General features: G+C 52.1%; 1 protein-coding gene across 4 annotated transcripts; it reads right to left on the bottom strand.

Annotated features, from left to right (window-relative positions):
* Window positions 1–18032, bottom strand: LOC108516307 (caspase recruitment domain-containing protein 19). 4 transcript variants are annotated; one of them, XR_001881768.1, is made up of 6 exons: window positions 17816–17995; window positions 5690–5843; window positions 2603–2756; window positions 1206–1265; window positions 850–921; window positions 1–146 (listed from the first exon to the last, which is right to left on the bottom strand). XR_001881768.1 is itself a non-coding variant. In XM_017853711.1 (6 exons), the coding sequence occupies exons 1-6, from the start codon at window positions 17820–17822 to the stop codon at window positions 31–33; spliced, it is 552 nt and encodes a 183-aa protein (XP_017709200.1). In that variant the 5' UTR covers window positions 17823–18032; the 3' UTR covers window positions 1–30. The 4 variants fall into 4 exon arrangements, 2 of the variants coding, with proteins under 2 accessions (XP_017709200.1, XP_017709201.1); XM_017853711.1 differs by having other exon boundaries at window positions 5701–5843; window positions 17816–18032; XM_017853712.1 differs by lacking the exon at window positions 1206–1265 and having other exon boundaries at window positions 2–146; window positions 5701–5843; window positions 17816–18032.
* Window positions 18033–19694: the final 1662 nt, after the last annotated feature.

Genomic DNA, 19694 nt, shown 5'->3' with positions numbered 1-19694 from the left:
TGGCGGGTGAGGCCCTGGGTCCGGGGTCTGTCAGAGCCCCCCTAGGTCATCTGCCAGGAAGGCCAGCAGGTAGCGGCTGACATGTCTGTCGATGATGACAGGCGAGAAGCCGAGGACGCGCCGGGTCCCTGGCAGGCCCTTGGGGTCTAGAAGACAAAAGGGGAAGCAAAAGCTCAAGAACCAGTCCCAGAGATGAATTCTGTGTTCCCATCCCTCCCACGGGGGTGGGTGGGAGTGGGCACTGGGGCAGGGTGCTCCCTCCCGGTCATGGTCTCGGCTTACGTTGAAAAGACAAGAATTAGGGCAGATTCCAGAGCCCCCAGCTCCCACCCAAGTGACCCACGGGCCTTTGAGTCCTGCCATGTGTGCCTGTGTCCTCGCACCTAGTAGGCCTCCCAGCACGACAAACTCAGGCATCACAGAAAAGGGAGACGGGGCAGACCAGGCTGGGTGCCAGTAGACAGGCCCTGGAAGGCTCCTATGCATCAGGCCTGTGGCTGGTGGAGAGACCCAAGGCCCTGGGGCACGTGACCTACTCAAGGGCCCCACATGGCTCAAGGTCACAGGTGTGGCAGGGCTTTGTAACACCCAGAGTCCTGGCTGCACCCCTCCTCCCACTAGGGGTCATCATTTTCTGGTTCCCGAGGGTGGCAGGAGCTGGTGGACGCTGGGAGCCTCCTCACATCCCATTTCTCATGAGCCCTGCAAGGTGACACCATCCCACTGCACACTTGTGGACACTGAGGTGTGGAGAGGCCAAGGGGTCCTAAATCGGGCAGGGTCTGGGGGCCCTGGCTTGGTGGCAGAGGGGAAGCAGGCCCAGCCCTGTGAGGGTCCGCCTGCACCCACCTGGTGGATAGCAGTACAGGAGCAGGGCCAGTCCCACAGCAAGGCCCAGACCAGCCAGGAAGCTCATGGGTCCTGGGGAGAAACCAGCGTGAACAGGGCTCCCCTGGGCCTCAGAGGGGTGGGGTCCTGAGGCTCGGGGGCTGCGCAGGGGAGTGGGGGTGCCAGGCTGAGGTGCTGTCTGAAGAGCCCCCAGCGAGCACCTTAGGGGGTCTGTCACCAACAGAAGGCCAGGAATGGAGCCACACTCGGGGTGGAGAAGCCCCTGAGGCAGAGATGGAGCCCTGGGGAGGGTAAAGAGAGAGGGAAAGAGAGGGAGAGAGAGGGAGAGAGAGGGAGGGGCAGCAGGGAGGTGTTACCCCTGTCACTCAGCTCGCCGCTCTGGCTGCCCGAGTCTAGCTGTGTGCAATCTGAGTTCTCTAGAAACAAAACCACAGAGCATGGTTAGTCAATGGGCAGGGCCGGAGAGCAAGGTAGTCACCCCGTAGGAAGCCCAAGGCCACTGCTGGCTCCCGGGGCCGCCAGGCCGGACCAGGCCGTGGCACCCGAGACCAACCCTCCTCAGGGAACTATGCACAGTCTGGGTCTTCTCCGGTGGTCCAGCTGCTGTGACTTCAAGTGCCACAGGCATGGGGAAGGTCATTGTACCCTGGTGGCCACAGGTACTAAACGCAGCATGAACATTGCTATGGACAGCGTGGCTGCTGTCGGCCTGGTGGCTGCCTCACTGGGTGCAGCTGGGCCGGAAGCTTTCTGCCCAGGCCTCCCCCGGAGGCTACCCAGCCTGAGACCTGCTGGATGGGTCTCAAGGCACATGGGAGCCACAGAAGGTGCTCTACCTCCAGTGGGGCCGAGGCTTGGCCCTGCCTGGTTTTGAAAGCCCCCTGCGGCACACTCGTGGCTCGGGAGGGAGAGCCAGTCCCTCCTGCAGGGCTGGGCCTCCCCTCGAGCTCTCCCTGCCCACCATCTGCACTGTGTCCTGTGAGGCCTGGGGAGGCCTCCGGGGGGTCAGAGACCCCCAGCCCAGTAGCCTGGGGTAAGCCACCCAGTCCCTCTGGTCTCTGTCCTGTTGTTTGAGGGCCAAGGGGCAGTAGGCCCCCCTCCTAGGGCCCTGACCACAGAGGCGTCAGATCAGAGTCGCCATCTTCACCTTGAGGCGCCCTGCACGTCCCGGCAGCTCTGTGGGCCCAGGCTACTGGCATCCACATGACTCCCGGGGCCTGAGCGCACACTGCCTGAGGACAGGGGCCTCAGAGCTGAAATGCATGTGCTTCGGACCAGTCATCCGGGCCTGACCACGCCCTATGGAAACCTCCACACGTGTGCAGATCGCGGCAATGAAAGGGTTCGTCATGGGGTTGGGTAATTCCAGCTGGGACCGCCTAGGAGCACTGTGCAGCTGTGGGAACAAGGCTGCTGTCCACACAGACAGGAAGGGATCCCCCTGGAATGAGGTTAGAAAAGGAAGGGCAAGAGAGGACGCACAAGATGCCCCCTTCCGTGTGAAAACTGCCATGACAGACAGAGATGGAGAAAGTGGGAGACAGAGACCAACATCCGCACTGCCTGTGCCTGCCACACTCTCCCCTCAGGGCTGAGGGTGGCCTCTGAGGAAGGGCTGAGGCGAGAGGGGATGCCAGGCCTGGGCTGCAGCAGACTTGGGAGGTCATGGAGAACATCCATGCCATCAACAGCGGGCTGGGGTGCCCTCCCTGGGCCAGCACCAAGCATGCATGGTTGGGGACATGGAACTTACGCAGAGCGTGGCGGCTGGGCAGGCAGCTGTGCAGGGGCTGGGCATGGATATACAGGGCTCGGTAGAACTCCTGGCAGTCCCGCTCGCCGCTCCGCTGCAGGTGGCTCAGGAGGTCACAGAGCCGCACACGCAAGGACGCCTTGGGGTTCCGGAACTGAGGGTACAAGGGGGTGCCAGGGAAGATCAGGCCAGGGGGGCTGGCTGTGGGTCAGGGCAGGGCACCAAGGTCAGGCCCCCAGCCTCAGCTTCCCCATTGAGTGTCAGGACACCTGCTGGATGGCAGCTCCTGTGACACCCTGCCCCTTACCCACACCACATAGTGCCTGGCATTGCCTCTGTCACAGGCATCACTGCTACTCCTCATACTCCCTGTGGGGTGGGAGTTGGGAAACAGGCCGGGAGCAGTCACAAAGAAACCACAGGGCTGGCCAGGCGCGGTGGCTCACGCCTGTAATCCCAGCACTTTGGGAGGCCGAGACGGGCGGATCACGAGGTCAGGAGACCGAGACCATCCTGGCTAACACGGTGAAGCCCCGTCTCTACTAAAAAAAATACAAAAACTAGCCGGGTGTGGTAGCGGGTGCCTGTAGTCCCAGCTACTCGGGAGGCTGAGGCAGGAGAATGGCGTGAACCTGGGAGGCGGAGCTTGCAGTGAGCTGAGATCCGGCCACTGCACTCCAGCCTGCGCAACAGAGCGAGACTCCGTCTCAAAAAAAAAAAGAAGAAAGCACAGGGCTGGTGACATCATTCCAAGTGTTAAGACATAGTGTGGCTTCCTGTGTGACCTTAGCCAGCTACTCCAGCCCTCTGAAACTTGGTTTCTTCATTTGTAAAAAGGGGATCATGAGCCCTCATGCAGGCTGTGGCAGGGAATGAGTGAAGTGAGGTGTCAGTGCTAACTTCTGTTATTTTGGAGCAGGCTGTGGCAGGGAATGAGTGAAGTGAGGTGTCAGCGCCAACTTCTGTTATGTTGGAGTCTACAGGAATGTGATTCGTTTTTAAAAAACAAGTTGAAGCTGAGCGCGGTGGCTCATGCCTGGAATCCCAGCACTTTGGGAGGCCGAGGCGAGCAGATCAGGAGTTCAAGGTCAGGAGTTGGACACCAGCCTGGCCAACATGGCGAAACCCCATCTCTACTAAGAGTACAAAAAGTTAGCCAGGCATGGTGGTGCATGTTTAATCCCAGCTACTTGGGAGGCTGAGGCCAGAGGATCACTTGAAACTGGGAGGGAGAGGTTGCACTGAGCCGAGATCATGCCACTGCACTCCAGCCTGGGTGACAGACTCCATCTCAAAAAAAAAAGAAAAGGGTGACAAAAGTATTGGCTCTTTTGATGTGTCTGACAGAGAAGTGTGTGGTTCTCAAGGTCAGTGGACAGACCACTGGGCCTTGACCACCAGGACCTGGAGTCTGTGGCCCAGTGCTGCCACCTGGTGGCAGCATACCATTCTACATGGCCACAGGAAACGAGTAAAACCAGGGCAGTGCGGAAATGACAGCCAGATGGGTGGCAGAAGCTATGGTGTCTGTGAGGAAGGAATATGTGGTTTTTCTTGTATAAACATCTGAAACTTTCTAAACTTTTTAAAAGTGAACATGCGTTAGACTTCAATTACAATAATAAGAGTTGGATTTGAGCTCCTAACTTTTAAAATCACTGTATCACTTTCACAATGGAAGAAGCACCTGAGCCAGTAGGGCCCTGTTGACTTGTGTTCTGTTGTGGGCCAACCTCATTGTGCCAGGAGATGCCCCAACCCTAAGGATAGCCCTGCATCATGACCCCCTGCCAAGTGAGGAAACGACAGCTCCAAGAGGAGAAGGGACTCAGTTGGGGTCACCCAGAGGGGAAGAAGGCTGGCAGGACCTGTACCCCGAAGGCCTAGCGGTCTCCGGCACTCACTGCCCATCCCTCTGGTCTTGGTGACGGCTGTCAAGGAACAGGTGGCTCAGTGCGGGCGCCAGAGCCACAGATGTGGGTGGGGTTGGCAGGTGTGGCTAACTCTCTCATCCAATGTCCCCTCAGGGCCACCTGGCACTGGGGTGATGGGGCAGGACAGACCTCCCAAGACAGAACCCAGGAATTGCATCTTAAATGTCATCTCCAGCAGAGCCACCCTGGTGTTCCCAGCTCTGCAGCTCTGAGAGGCCAGGGCCATGTGACACAGCGACAGCCACTGGCCCTGGGCACTTTCCCAAACAATAGGATGAACTCAGGATGTGGCCTGGCACTCCTGAGATGAGTGGCCCCGGGCAAGCGGCTGCCTCTTGGGCCTTGGGATCACCTCTGTGAGATGGGGTGATGGGTGCGGTGCCCACAGGGCTGCAGGGCCATCTGGTGATAAGGGCTCTCGGGCAGGCATTTACCCGGCTCAGCTCAGTCAGTCCACACCACACCTGCCAGGCAGGGCTCTCAGAGTCTGCTCCACACATGGGGAAGCTGGGGTTCCGAGGGGAGCAGCCCGCTCAGCACTGCTGAGAGATGCAGACTGTGGCGCGGCTGTGGGGTGGGTCAGCATCTGCCTTCCTAGAAGCTCGGTTGCCTACCTGTGACATGCTGGGCTTTCCAGCCTCGTAGAGTAATGTAGAAATTAGAGAAAAGGAAGCAATTGTTTGCCCACTTTGAACCTTCGGAAGATGCAGGGTGCAAAGTGCTGTGGCACTGGGGTGGGCCAGGACTATCGGTTCCCCATCCCACTTCAGCTCTCCCTCTGCCTCCTCCCTCCTCACCCCTCCCTCTCGCCCTCTTTCTCGCCTCCCTCCACGGCTTATACTGTCATGTGCTTCATGTATTGTCACATGTTATCTCCTGTAATCTCCCAGCAACTCCGGGACAGCATACCCAATGACATATGAAGAAACCGAGGCATAGAGAGCTGATGTTCTGGGCTTGTTTGGTCCAAAGGGCCCCAAAGGGTCAGTTTGTAGCTCAGGCAGCCTTAGTAGCCAGGTCCAGATATGTCACCTCTGAATCCTGACATACCTAGTGTGTCATTCCCGTGAGAGAATGACCCAGGGCTGGTCACCAGCTTCTCCCAGCCCAGAAGGGAAGGGAAACTGAGCAGTGTCTCGGGTACCCCCCTCACCTCCTCAGCACCTTTTCCGCCTCCTTGTTGGTAAGGATCTGTGGGTAGTAGCGGTTCAGCTGGAGGATGATCCTGTCCACCTGCTGCTCACTCAAGCGCCCGTGGCCTGTCAGGAAAGGCGTGTCCTGCACCAGGCGGTCACAATACGTCTGATCTAAAACAGACAGCACAGGGGCATGAGCCAGCACAGCCCAAGGGGACCAGAGACGACAGCCTTGTACTGACACCACAGGAGGGCATCACCCCCGAAGTGGGTGCCCACCAGGAGGGTGCACCCACAGAATCACAGCCATCCCAGCCCGTGTGGTGTGCATTGCACAGCTGAGAGCTCCCCTTGGCCTGCCAACCTGCCTCACCAGAAGATGGAAGTGAAGAGTTGTGCTGGAAACACACTTTCACAGAGCTCATCACAGAAAACAAACTCAGAGGGGCTAAGACTCTACTTTTCATGGGCCACCTGCAGGGCCATCAGGAAATAGGTGGGGCCTAGGGTGGCACAGGTGGCTCAGAATGCCCAGGGCCAGGCATGGTGGCTCAGACCAGGTGCGATGGCTCACCCCTGTAATACCAACAGTTTGGGAGGCCAAGGTGGGCAGATCACTTGAGCTCAGGAGTTTGAGATCAAGAATGCTCACACGTGGGCTCTTCAGATCTTCACAGTGGCACAGATACAGGGACACAGGGCTCAGGGTGGCCCGTGCTGGGATCACCATGGGACACAGTGTGTCTGCAAGGCCTTAAGAAGCTTCTACCAACAGTAAACCAGTGAGTTCTCCCAGAGGGCTAGAAATGCTTTTCATTTGCCTTTTCTTTTTTTTCCAGAATCACCATTACAATATCATTGTACCACTTTTCCATTAAGAATGTTTCTTAGAATGACAGATCTTCAAGGCTGAGCAGTGGAATGACGACAGGAGGGCATGGAGAGGATGGCGCACGGGATCCCCAGAGGGACTGAACATGTGCATCACCTTACATGCTTGTGGCAGCTTGTCCTGTTTCCCCACGTACACAAAGAAAATATTTATAGAACATAACACAGAAGAAAATGAGAAGGGAATCTAAAAGTGTTGCTATAAAAAGTGAACAAAACACAAAAGAAGGCAGTAATAGAATAAATGAGGGTCAAAAAAGCTACAAGACATACAGGAAAGACATAGTAAAATGGCAGTAGTAATACATTCCTTATCAGCAATTAATTCAAATGTAAATAGGTTAAACTTTCCTTTTTTTTTTTTTTTTTTTTTTTGAGAAAAGTTTTGCTCTGTTGCCCAGGCTGGAGTGCCGTGGCCCAATCTCGGCTCACTGCAACCTCTGCCTCCTGGGTTCAAGCAATTCCCCCTGGGACTACAGGTTTACGCCACCACGCCCATCTGGTTTTTGTATTTTTTTAGTAGAGACAGGGTTTCACCATTTTGGCCAGGCTGGTGTCAAACTCCTGACCTCAGGTGATCTGTCTGCCTCGGCCTCCCAAAGTGCTGGGATTATAGGCATGAGCTACTGCGCCCAGCCAAATTTTCCTATCAAAAGGCATAGATTGGCAGAATGGATTTTTAAAATATGAGACGACTAAGTGCTGTCTACAAAAGACTCACTTTAGATCTAAAGACACAAAGAAGTTGAAAATGAAAGGACCTAAAAAAATTCCCATACAAATAGTAACCAAAAGAGAGATGAGGTAACTATACTAACATCAGGCAAAATAGACTATAAGTCAAAAACTATTACAGGAGATTAAAAAGTATATTATGCATTAATAAAAGGACAAATTCATCAAGAATATGCAACAGTTTTAAACATATATGCACCAAATATCACAGCTTCAAAATGTATGAAGCAAACACTGGCAGAGTTGAAGGGAGAAACAGATAGCTCTCTAATAATATTTGGAGACTTCAAAACACCACTTTCAGTAAGAGATAGAACCACCAGACAGAAGATAAATGAGGAAATAGAGGACTTCAACAACACCATAAGCCAATTATACCTGGTAGATATACATAGAACACTCCATCCAACAATAGAGAATAGATATTTTTCTCAAGTGCACATGAAACATTCCCCAAGATAGGCCGCAAAACAAGTTTGTGGCCACAAAAATCAGTTTTAATATATTTTAAAAGGTTGAAATCATATAAAATATATTTTCTGACCATCTACAATGAAGCTAGAAATCCAATAATAGAAAACTAAAAAATTCACAAATATGTGAAAATTAAATAGCCAATGGGGCCAGGCATGGTGGCTCACACCTGTAATCCCAGCACTTTGGGAAGCTGAGGCAGGCAGATCACTTGAGGCCAGGAGTTTGGGACCAGCCTGGCCAACATGGCAAAACCCTATCTCTACTAAAAATATAAAACTTAGCCAGGTATGATGGTGCACGCTTGTAATCCCAGCTACCTGCCAGGCTGAGGCACAAGAATTCCTTGAACCTGGGAGGTGGAGGTTGTAGTGAGCTGAATTCGTGCCACTGCACTCCAGCCTGGGTGACAGAGCGAGACTCTGTCTCAGACAAACAAACAAGAAAACCAATGGATCAAAAGAGAAATCATGAGGGAAATTAGGAAGTAACATGAGAAAAGCGGAAACACACACATACACACACACACCCACACACACACACACACCCTACACCATGCCAAAACCTAAGGGATGCAGCAAAAGCAATGCTGAGAGGGAAAATTATAGTTGCAAATGCATATATTTAAAAAAATCTTAAATCAGTAACCTAACATTGCACTTTAAGGAGTGAGAAAAGGAAAAAGTAAAGACCAGAGAGCTTGAAGAGCAAACTAAACCCAAAGCTCACCAAAGGAGGGAAATAATCAAGATTAGAGTGAAGACAAATGAAATACAGAATCGAAAAACAGTGGAGAAAAATCAAGAAAACCAAAGTCGATTCTTTGATGACATCAATAAAATGACAAAACTAGCTAGACTGACAAAGAAAAACAAGAGAAGACTCAAATTACTAGTATCAGGAATAAAAGTGAGGACACTACCATGAACTTTACAGAAATAAAAAGGAATATAAGAGAATACTATGAACATTTGTATACCAACAAATTAGATAACCTAAATGAAATGAAAACATTCCTAAAAACACAATCCACCAAAACTAAACCATGAAGAAATAGAAAATCTAACCAATAACTAGTAAGATTAAATCAATAATGAAAAATATCCCAAGAAAGAAAAGCTCAGGACCAGATAGCTTTGCTGGTTAATTCTACCATAAATTTAAAGAAGAACTAATACCAATCCTTCTCAAACTTACAAAAAAAACTGAAGAGGAGGGAACACTTCATAACTAATTCTGTGAGGTCAGCTTTACCCTGATACCAAAATCAGACAAAGTCACTTCAAGAAAAGAAAACCACTTTGGGAGAGAGAGGCAGGAGAGTCACTTGATGCCAGGAATTCAAGACCACACTTGGGGCAATACAGCAAGACCTTGTCTCTATGAAAAAGGAAAAATGGAAAAGACTACAGACCAATACTCCTTATGAATATTGATGGAAAAAATCAACAAAATCAAGCAAATCAAATTCAGCAGCATATTAAAAGAAGTATACATTGATTTATTCCTGGAATACAAGGATGGTTCAACATGTAAAAATCAAAAATCAATCAATGAAATATACCACATTAATAGAATGAAGGAAAAAACACATGGCCATTTCAGTTGACATAGAAAAAGCATTTGATAAATGTCAACATCCTTTCTTGATATATTTAATTAATTAGGTCTAGAAGATGGTATGGTTTGAACGTGTCAACAAGCACGTATTGGAAACCTAATCCCCAAAGGAACAGCACTGAGAGAGAGAACCTAATGGGAGGTGTACAGGTCATGAGGGCTCTACCGTCATGAATGGATTAATGCCAATTACAAAAGGGCTTGAAGTTTCGGGTTTGTTTTCTTCCTCTTGCTCCCTCTCATTCTCTGTAGCATTCGTTCTGCCTTCCACCATGGGATAACACAGCAAGAAGACCCTCACCAGATGCTGGCTCCCTGATCTCCGACTTCCAAACCTCTAGAAGCATGAGCCTATACATTTCTGCTCATTATAAATTCCCTAGGTTCAAGTGTTCTGTTATAGTAGCACAAAATGGACTAAGACAGAAGGAAACTTCATCAACATGATAAAGGCCATAGAGTTGGCACTCTGTCTCTGCAGATTCCATATCCAGGGATTAAATCAACAGCCAATATAAAATATTTGGGGAAAAGCAATAAAAAATAAGACTACAGCCAAAAAAATACAAGTTTTAAAAATACAGTACAACAATTTACATAGCATTTACATTGTGTTAGGTATTATAAGTAACCTAGAGATAATTTAAAATATATGGAAGGATGTGTGTAGGTGCAAATATCATATAATGAAATCAATAATGAAAAATATCCCAAGAAAGAAAAGCTCAGGACCAGATAGCTTTGCTGGTTAATTCTACCATAAATTTAAAGAAGAACTAATACCAATCCTTCTCAAACTTACAAAAAAAACTGAAGAGGAGGGAACACTTCATAACTAATTCTGTGAGGGATTTGAACATCCTCAGATGATTTTGAGGGGATTCCTGGAATCATCCCACCTCATATACTGAAGGACATTTTTACATGAAAAGCCCACAGCTAACATCATACCTTCATGGTGAAAGACTGAAAGCTTTTTCTTTAAGATCAGGAACAAGATAAAGATGTCTGCTCTTACCACTTATATTCAACATAGTACTGGAAGTTCCAACCAGAGCAACTAGGCAAGAAAAGGAAAAGAGAATAAAAGGCATCCTAATTGTAAAGGAAAAGTAAAATTTTCTCTGTTCACAGATGACATGATTTTATATACAGAAAATCCTAAAATCTTTTTCTTTCAAGTTAGAGCTAATTAAAAGCATGCAACAAGGTTGCAAAATATAAAATCAACACACAAAAATATTTCATCTCTACATACTAACAATGAACAATCCAAAAATTAAGAAAACGACTCAATTTATAATAGCATTGAAAAGAATAAAATACTTAGGAAAAAATTTAATCAAGAAGGCAAAAATCTTGTACACTGAAAGCCACAAAACATTGCTGCAAGCACTACCCAAAGCAATCTACAGATTCAATGCAATCTCTATCAAAATCTCAAGAGTTTTTTGCAGAAACAGAAAAACCCATCCTAAAATTCATATAGAATTTCAAAACAAAATACCTGTAGAGCCAACAACGAAAAAAATCTTAAAAAACAAACAAACAAAAAACAGGGTTGGAGGACTCACATTTCCTGCTTTCCAAACTTACTGTAAAAAGATACAATAATGAAAACAATGTGGTACTATCATAAAGACAGACATATGGGTCACTGGCATAGAATAAGAGAGTCTAGAATTAAACCCTATTTTTAATTAAAAGAGTGGGAAAAAAGAGTGAAAAAACAGTTCGCATAAATGGAAGAAATATTTGCAAAGCATATATCTCATTAAGGGATTAGTATCCATACTCTATAAAGAACTCCTACAACTGAACAGCAAAAGACACAAAGAACCCAATTCAAAAATAAGCAAAGAACTTGAATAGACACTTCTCTAAAGAAAATATACAACTAGCCATCAAACACACAAAAAAATGCTCATCAGGCCAGGCGCGGTGGTTCCCGCCTGTAATCCCAGCACTTTGGGAGGCTGAGGCGAGCAGATCACCTGAAATCACCTAAGGTCAGGAGTTTGAGACTGACCTGGTCAACATGGAGAAACCCTGTCTCTACTAAAAATACAAAAATTAGCTGGGCATGGTGGTGTGTGCCTGTAATCCCAACTACTTGGGAGGCTGAGGCAAGAGAATCACTTGAACCCAGGAGATGGAAGTTGCAGTGAGCCGAGATTGTGTTACTGCACTCCAGTCTGGGAAACAGAACGAGACTCTGTCTCAAGAAAAAGAAAAAGAAAAAATGGTCAACATTAATCATTAAGGAAATTCAGATAAAAATAACAATGAGGTATCACTTCATACTCATTAGGATAGCTATATATTAATATAACAAATGTTGGTGAGGATATGGAAAAATTCAAACTCATGGGCATTACTGCTGAAAATGTAAAATAGTGCAGCCACTGTGGAAAAAAACAGTATGGCAATTCCTCAAAAATCTAAACATAGAATTATCGTATGATGGCTGGGCATGGTGGCTCACATCTATAATCCCAGCACTTTGGGAGGCCGAGGCAGGCAGATCACGAGGTCAGGAGATCGAGACCATCTTGGCTAACATGGTGAAACCCGGTCTCTACTAAAAATACAAAAATTAGCCAGGTGTGATGGCAGGCGCCTGTAATCGCAGCCACTTGGGAGGCTGAGGCAGGAAAATCGCTTCAACCTGGGCAGCAGAGGTTGCAGTGAACCGAGATCGCACCACTGCACTCCAGCCTGGGCAACAGTGAGACCCTGTCTCAAAAAAAAAAAAAAAAAAAAAGAATTATTGTGTGATCCAGAAATTCTTCTAGGTATATACCTTAGACAACAAAAAGCAGGAACTCAGTTGGGGGTGGTGGCTCATACCTGTCATCCCAGCACTTTGGGAGGCCAAGCTGGGCAGATCACCTGAGGTCAGGAGCTCAAGACCAGCTTGGCCAAACGGCGAAGCCCCGTCTCTACTAAAAATACAAAAAGCTAGCCAGGCATGGTGGCACTCGCCTGTAGTGCCAGCTACTCAGGGTGCTGAGGCAGGAGAATCACTTGAACCCAGGAGGCAGAGGTTGCACTAAGCCAAGATCACAACACCGCACTCCAGCCTGGGCAACAAAGTGAGACTCTGTCTTAAATAAATAAATAAATAAATGCAGGAACTGAAATGGATACTTGCACACTGGTTTTCATAGCAGCACTATTCAAAATAGCCAAAAGATGGAAACAGTGCAAATGTTCACCAAAAGATAAATGAATTATCAAAATGTGGTATATACCTATGTACAACAGAATATTACTCAGCCCTAAAAAGGAAGGAAATTATGATACATGGATGTCACAACATGGATGAACCTTGAAAACATTATGCTAAGTGCAATAAACATGGCACAAAAGGACAAATATTATATGATTCCAATTATATGAAGTACTTAGAGGAGTCAAATTCATACAGACAGAAAATAGAATAGATTACCAGGAGGTGTGAGCAGAAGGAGAAAGGGCAGTTATTGTTTAACGGGTACCAAATTTCTGTTTGGGATGATAAAGAAGCTCTGGAAGTGGACAGTGGTGACAACTGCACAACATTGTGAGTGTATTTAGTATCACTGAAGTGTACACTGAAAAATGGGTAAGAAGGTAAATTTTATGTTTCTGTATATTTTCTCACAAAAAAATGTAAATGGATAAATAAACTCTGGTTTATCCATACAACGAATATTATTCAGTGCTAAAAAGAAATGAAGGCTGAGCGTGGTGGCTCACGCCTGTCATCCCAGCACGTAGGGAGGCTGAGGTAGGTGAATCGTTTAACCTGGGAGGCAGAGGTTGCAGTGAGCCGACAGTGCGCCACTGCACTCCAGCCCGGGTAACAGTGAGACTGTCTCAAAGAAAAAACCAAAACAAAAACAGTGTCATCGTGTTGGACATAGTGGGGCCCCCTCTTGGGTTTCCTCCTTGAGGCACAGACTCAACAGACTGTTTTACTTTCTCATGCCTCTTTCCAGTTGCCACTTCCTCCTGGCTGGTCTTTCTGCACCCCAGAAGGTGGACCCGCCCCAAAAGCAGCCATGCTCTGTGGGGCCCTGTGCAGACCCTACAGACCCAGGCCCAGGTGAGAACAGCCCATCTCAGCATGCTCGCCCTGCGCCGGGCTGGGGACCACGGTGATGGGCAGATCCATCCACATCTTCCAGGGGCTCACAGTGTAGGGGTGTGGGCTGGCATTCACCAAGCAACCCCGCAAACATATCCTTAACCCCACAGATACCTGCCCTCCAAAGGACAACAGGGGGCCATCCTGGTTCACAGGGTCCCTGGTAATGCCCACGTTGAGGCCATCAGCCACCCCATCATCTGGCTGAAGCCACTTGCCATGGGCCGCGCAAGGAGGCAGATGGCTGGGGGCTGGCTCAGCCCTCACCTGCACTGAGTCACCCAGCAGCCTACGTGGACTCGCCAGCAGCCCCACCATGGTGAGGAAGCTGAGCGCAAGGACGTCAAGTGGCCTGCCAAGGCCACACGCACAGGCCCAGCTGGGCAGTCTGGGTCCAGCGCCTGCAGTCCTCTAGTTAAAAGAACTAAGATGAATTAGCCAGGATTCACAGAGCAATCCCATACATCTGGCACTCTGTGAGCTCTACGTCTACCTACAACCTTCATCCTTCCAATAGCCCTGCAACATAAGGACAACCACCAATGCCGTTTTCAGATAGGGAAACTGAGGCACAGTGAGAAGATAAGGTACCTGCCCAAGACTGCAACCAGATATGAAGTGACAGATCAAGATTCAGGCCCAGGCACAGCCGTGTTGAGGACCACCTCTTGACATCCAGACATTCTGCCTCTCTAACTAACATGCGACTTCACTGTAATCAGAGACAGCAGTCCACTCCCTGCCAGACCAAGAGCAGGCCCAAGGCTGTCCTCCCCAGCACTGCCCACTTGGCTAAGCATCCAGTAGGTGCTCACTAAAGAGTTCTGCAGGCCAGATGCGGTGGCTCACGCCTATAATCCCAGCACTTTGGGAGGCTGAGGCAGGTGGATCATGAGGTCAGGAGTTCAAGACCAGCCTGGCCAACAATGGTGAAACCCCATCTCTACTAAAAATACAAAAGAAATTAGCTGGTCGGGGTGGCACACGCCTGTAGTCCCAGCTACTCAGGAGGCTGAGGTAGGAGAATTCCTTGAACCTGGTAGGCAGAGGTTGCAGTGACTCAAGATAGCACCACTGCACTCCAACCTGGGTGACAGAGTGAGACTCTGTCTCAAAAAAAGAGTTCTGCAATGAATGGTCCAAGGCCCAAGGGCACGGTGGCCAGCATCCTGTAGCGGCCTCCTCCTGCCCTGCAAGCCGCTAGCCAGGCGGCGCCTCCGCTGCTGCACAGCCATGAGTCACCATGAGCTGTGAGTCAGCTGGCACAGGCCACAAGATCTGGGGGCTGAAGCCAGGCTCCGCGGCTTGGGAGCTCTGTGCTTCCTGTGGTTGCGAGTCGTGCACACAAACAGGCAGCACTTGGAAGCCAGAAAAGGCACGAGAAAGGAAACCATCTCAGTGCCAGCTCCCCACAAACAAGTCCCTGAACTGTTTTTACAGGACAAAGGAAGATGGCTTGCTCTGGCACAGACCCGGCAAGCCTTCACCATGCCCTACATCCCCTTTCTTCTTGCCAAGTTGGCACCAGGACTATGGACCCCCACTCTATTACCCCAACATGAACCTTCTTATCAGCTCAGACTGATGCCCTCAGCCTGGCATTCGAGGCTCCATGGGAGCTGGCCCCACCCACTCTCACCCGGCCCTCCAGGCCCATGAGACTTCCTGCTTGGCAGTCCCCAACAGCACCATCCTGTCTGGGAACCTTGCCCCAGGCTGAGAATACCTGTTCCTCGGTTTCCACCTGGTTAATTCATGTTCACCTTGCTATCCTACGTGCAAGAGGGCTTCCGAAGTTCCTGTCATCCCCAGCCAATTGGAGTCCAGACACTTGGGCATCAATTTCCCCTCCCGAATTTCTTTCTTGTTTTTTTTTTTTTCTTTTTTTTTAGATGGAGTCTTGCCCTGTCCCCCAGGCTGGAGTGCAGTGGTGCGATCTTGGCTCACTGCAAGCTCCGCCTCTCGGGTTCACGCCATTCTCCTGCCTCAGCCTCCCCGAGTAGCTGGGACTACAGGCACCCACCACCACGCCCAGCTAATTTTTTTGTATTTTTAGTAGAGACAGGGTTTCACTTTGTTAGCCAGGATGGTCTGGATCTCCTGACCTCGTGATCCGCCCGCCTCGGCCTCCCAAAGTGCTAGGATTGATTACAGGCTTGAGCCACCGCGCCCGGCCCCCTCCCGTATTTCTTCCGGGAGCCCCCTTGTCTCAGTGCTCAGCCCAACTAAAACTGCTCACTCCCCAGCACAGCCTAGGGGGGTAACTTGTCAAGCACCTGCCCCACGCAGACACCTCCTCAGCGTTCTGCAGGCACTGGCTCACACGTGCTGCTCGCAGCGAGGGCTGGCGCGAGGCAGGACCCCAGTTGGTGCACGGAGGTGGTGAGCCTGGGACTATGGGTCTGCAGACTTGCAGGGCTGTTCATGTGACCCTCCCAGAGCTGTGCTCCATGGGCCTTGGCTCTCCATTCCAAAACTAAGGGTTGTGAGGGAATGTCTCCAGGCCCAGTGAGTAGACCCAGCAGGCAGGAAGCACACACTGGAAAAGGTGAGGCCTACAGTCAGAGCCTTCAGGGACCCCTGCCTGATATGATCCCCCAGCTCCAGGGTCCCCTTATGCAAGCAAGCTTCCCTGACAGAGAGCAAGGGACAGGGTCCCTTTGTGCAGGAAGGCTCCTCAATGGACAGCAAGGCCTCAGGCTCTGCCAACACCTAGTCCCTGGGACAGGGCTCCCTGGAGACCAACATAGCTCTGAGTTGTGTCCCACGCATTCTGATGAACTCACAAAGGGAGTTAAGGAATTCCAGCCTGGGCAGGGCACAATTTGACTTTGTTTCCCCATCTGTACACAGACAAGATACTCCACATGTCCCCATCTGATCATTTTCTTTTTTTTTTTTTTTTTTTGAGACGGAATCTCGCTCTGTCACCCAGGCTGGAGTGCAGTGGCACCATCTCGGCTCACTGCAAGCTACGCCTCCTGGGTTTAAGAAATTCTCCTGCCTCAGCCTTCCTAGTAGCTGGGACTACAGGCGCCCGCCACCACGCCCGGCTAATTTTTTGTATTTTTAGCAGAGACGGGGTTTCACCATGTGAGCCAGGATGGTCTCGATCTCCTGACCTTGTGATCCGCCCGCCTGGGCCTCCCAAAGTGCTGGGATTACAGGCGTGAGCGATGGCGCCCGGTCCCCATCTGATCATTTTCAGACAGTAATCACCCAACATAGGGTCCAATGCATAGTAAGTGCTCAGATATGAGAGCTACAAATAAGAAGGGTTAGAAGGGAGGACAAAGGGGAGCAGGTGGCGGCTGGGGGGTCTCTTGTGGCCTAGGCTGGAAGTCATCAGTTTCCAGCCATGAGATCCTGTTTGTGTGCAGGACCTAGGCTGAGACTCAAGCGAGAGAGCACTGAGAGACGACTAGGGACTTCTAGGGCCAACCTGAGCCCCTGAGCCAATTCCGCTCCATGAAGCAGAACAGTGAGAATCAAGTATAGCTTCTGGGAACCCCCATACTCCCTGACCGGGCTGCCGTGGGGTCCTTTACCAGCCCATCACCCTCATGGGGCTTCTCCAACAGGGGAAGGTCCACAGAGCAGGGTCACCCTGTTTGGGATTAGGAGGATGGTGGGCAGGTCCCCAGAGAGGCCCTGGGGAGGAAGGCTGGGCTGGGGCCACTAGTGTGGAGCACAACACTGGAGGGTCCAGTCGTTGTCCCCGATTCCCTTAGGCCTAAACAGGGGCAAGACCGTCGTGGACCCCCAAGAGTCTGGGAGGCTCCAAGAGTACCACAGAAACCACATGCAGCCGAGGAACGCCTCGCCTGTGCTGCGAGGTCGTTGGGGTGGTTGCAAGGACCAGAATCCCAGCAGGACCGCTGTGAATTCTCTCTGTTGTCATTTCTGCCACCTCCTACTCTTTCAGACCAAATTCCCACCACGGGACACCTCCCAACACACAGACTGGCAGTGGCCGAGTCCAGACCCTGGCTATGCAGCCCCACCCCGGAGCTGCCTTGTCGCCCCCGCCCTCTTCAGGCCCCTCACCTGGCCACCACCCATCGTGCCCCACCCCGCCTCGGCTGGCACGGCCCCGCCAGGCAGAAGCCCGGGACACCCACCACCTCGCAGGGGTGCACCCGCGCACCACCGGCAGCTGACGGGCCAAGGTCACTCGGCCCCCGCAGCCCAGGCGCGGCCTGCAGGCAACTCGCAAGACAGCCGGACCCTCCGGCCAGGCCACCCATCCAGCGCGCCCGCATCCCTGCCGCCCAGCCAGCCCCGTGCCCACCTGTCATGGCGACGGACACAGCGCCGCCCGCAGTCCCCAGCTGTCTACCCCGCCGCGCGTCAGCCCCTCGGTCAGTCGTCCAGTACAGCCGCTCTAGTGACCGCCGCCCGCAGGCCGTAGTCGCCCGCCCCTTTTGGCTAGACCCACCCCCCGGCTTCGGCTGTGTAGACTCGAGGGCTCTGAACCCCGCCCCTCGGCGAGCCCTGCCCCTTCCCGCTAGGCCTCGTCCCTTCCGCGCCCGCTACGGCGCCGCCAGGGCTCTAAACTCCGCCCCTCATCCGAATCCCGCCCCCTTGTCGTCCAGGGACAGGCCACTAAGAAGATCCTTGAGCCTTGCCCCTCACTCGAGCACCGCCCCCTCCGAGGTCCGCTTCCGCGCCTTCAGGAGTCCTGAGCCCCGCCCTGCACCTGAACCCCGCCCCCTCCGACGAAAGTTTCCAACCCTCAAGGACCCACTGGGCCCCGCCCCTCACTGGGGCTCTGCCTCGTCCGGCACGGCTTCCGCGCCTCCAGGAGCCCTGGGCCAGCCCCTCACTCGAGTCCCGCTCCCCTCCAGCGTCGGCCTCCGCGCGTCCAGGGACCCTGAGCCCCGCCCCTTCCTGCTGTACCCAGCCACTGCGGGCGTGGGCGGGCGCCACCGGACCGCCCGCCCGCCCCTCCCAGCGTCCGTTAAGGCGCCGCGAGGGGCCCAGAGTCCCTCCCCTTGCTGGGCCCCGGTCCTGCCGGCGCCTACAACGCCGTCGCAGCGGCCTTAAGCCCCGCCTATCACTCGAGCCCTGCCTGCGCCCGAGTCCCACCCTCAGCGCTGCCAGAGCTACGGCGGCCGCGCGCCTTCGTGGCCGCGCCCGCTCCTGCCCGGGGCCCCGCCCGTCTTGGGCCCGCCCTTCCGGGCCCTGCAGCGCTGGGTGGCGGAGTCGGGATCCAGGTGGCCGGGCGGCGGCCGGCTCAGTCCACCGCCCCGCCCTCGGCTTCGCGCCCCACCCCTCGGCTGAGGAAACTGAGACTGAGAGGGGAGGTGACTGATCCGAGGGCATACAGAAAGTCAGGCCCTGGGGAGTGTAGGGCCAGGCCTGGGGCAGAAGACCGGTTGGCGTCCAGTACGCCGCAGGGACCAGCCAAAGAAGACAGTGCCCAGTGATGCTCTCCCAAATCCGGGGGAGAAGGACTCAACGGTGTGACCTCGCAGGGGGGAGGAGAGGGGTGGCCACGCCTTCTTGGGGGACTCCAGTCCCCCACCTTCAAAAGACACTAGCTTGGCAGTGTGACCGTAACTAGGGAGGTCACTTAACCTGCCTGAGCCTCAGTTTCCTGGACTGTAAAATGAGTGACCTCAGGCAAACTCTCCACCTTCCCTCCCGCTTTCCCTCTCTGGTAGGCCTGGCCTTTCCAGCTCCGGTGCCCACCACAAAAAGACGCCAGCCCCATATGATGTGAATGCACTGGGCCCTAGCCAGGAGATGGAGACCCATGAAGGGAAGCAAAGCAGCGCCCTCCCAGCCAGCAGCAGCAGTTAGCCCTCCTGCTTCCTTCTCTGCCTGAGTCGGCCGTTCCCTCATAGCAGCTCTAATATGAGATGCTGGAGCCTGACCCGGAATCGGGGCCCAACACAGTGTCCCCTTCTTGGACAACACTGTGGTCCCTGCAGTTCATGCGCCATCTGTCTCTGTGCCTCAGTTCTCCCCTGTGCCATGACCTCCCATCAGGGCCAGCATATGGGGCATCAGGAGAATGGGTGCAGTTGTCACCTGGAAACCTCAAAACTCTTGGGGCCCAGTCATGGCCACTACACAGCAGCCACCCCTGTCCCTAAACACTGAAGGTGAGCCCCTGCCCAGGCTCCCCAGGAGGCCAGGCTGCCATCAGACCCAGCCTGCCCCAG

This window comes from Rhinopithecus bieti, unplaced genomic scaffold (genome assembly GCF_001698545.2).
Source record: "Rhinopithecus bieti isolate Rb0 unplaced genomic scaffold, ASM169854v2 scaffold_37505, whole genome shotgun sequence".
NCBI classification, from domain to species: Eukaryota; Metazoa; Chordata; class Mammalia; order Primates; family Cercopithecidae; genus Rhinopithecus; species Rhinopithecus bieti.
Note: the sequence above shows the minus strand (reverse complement) of the source record. Positions and strands in the feature narration are given on the sequence as shown.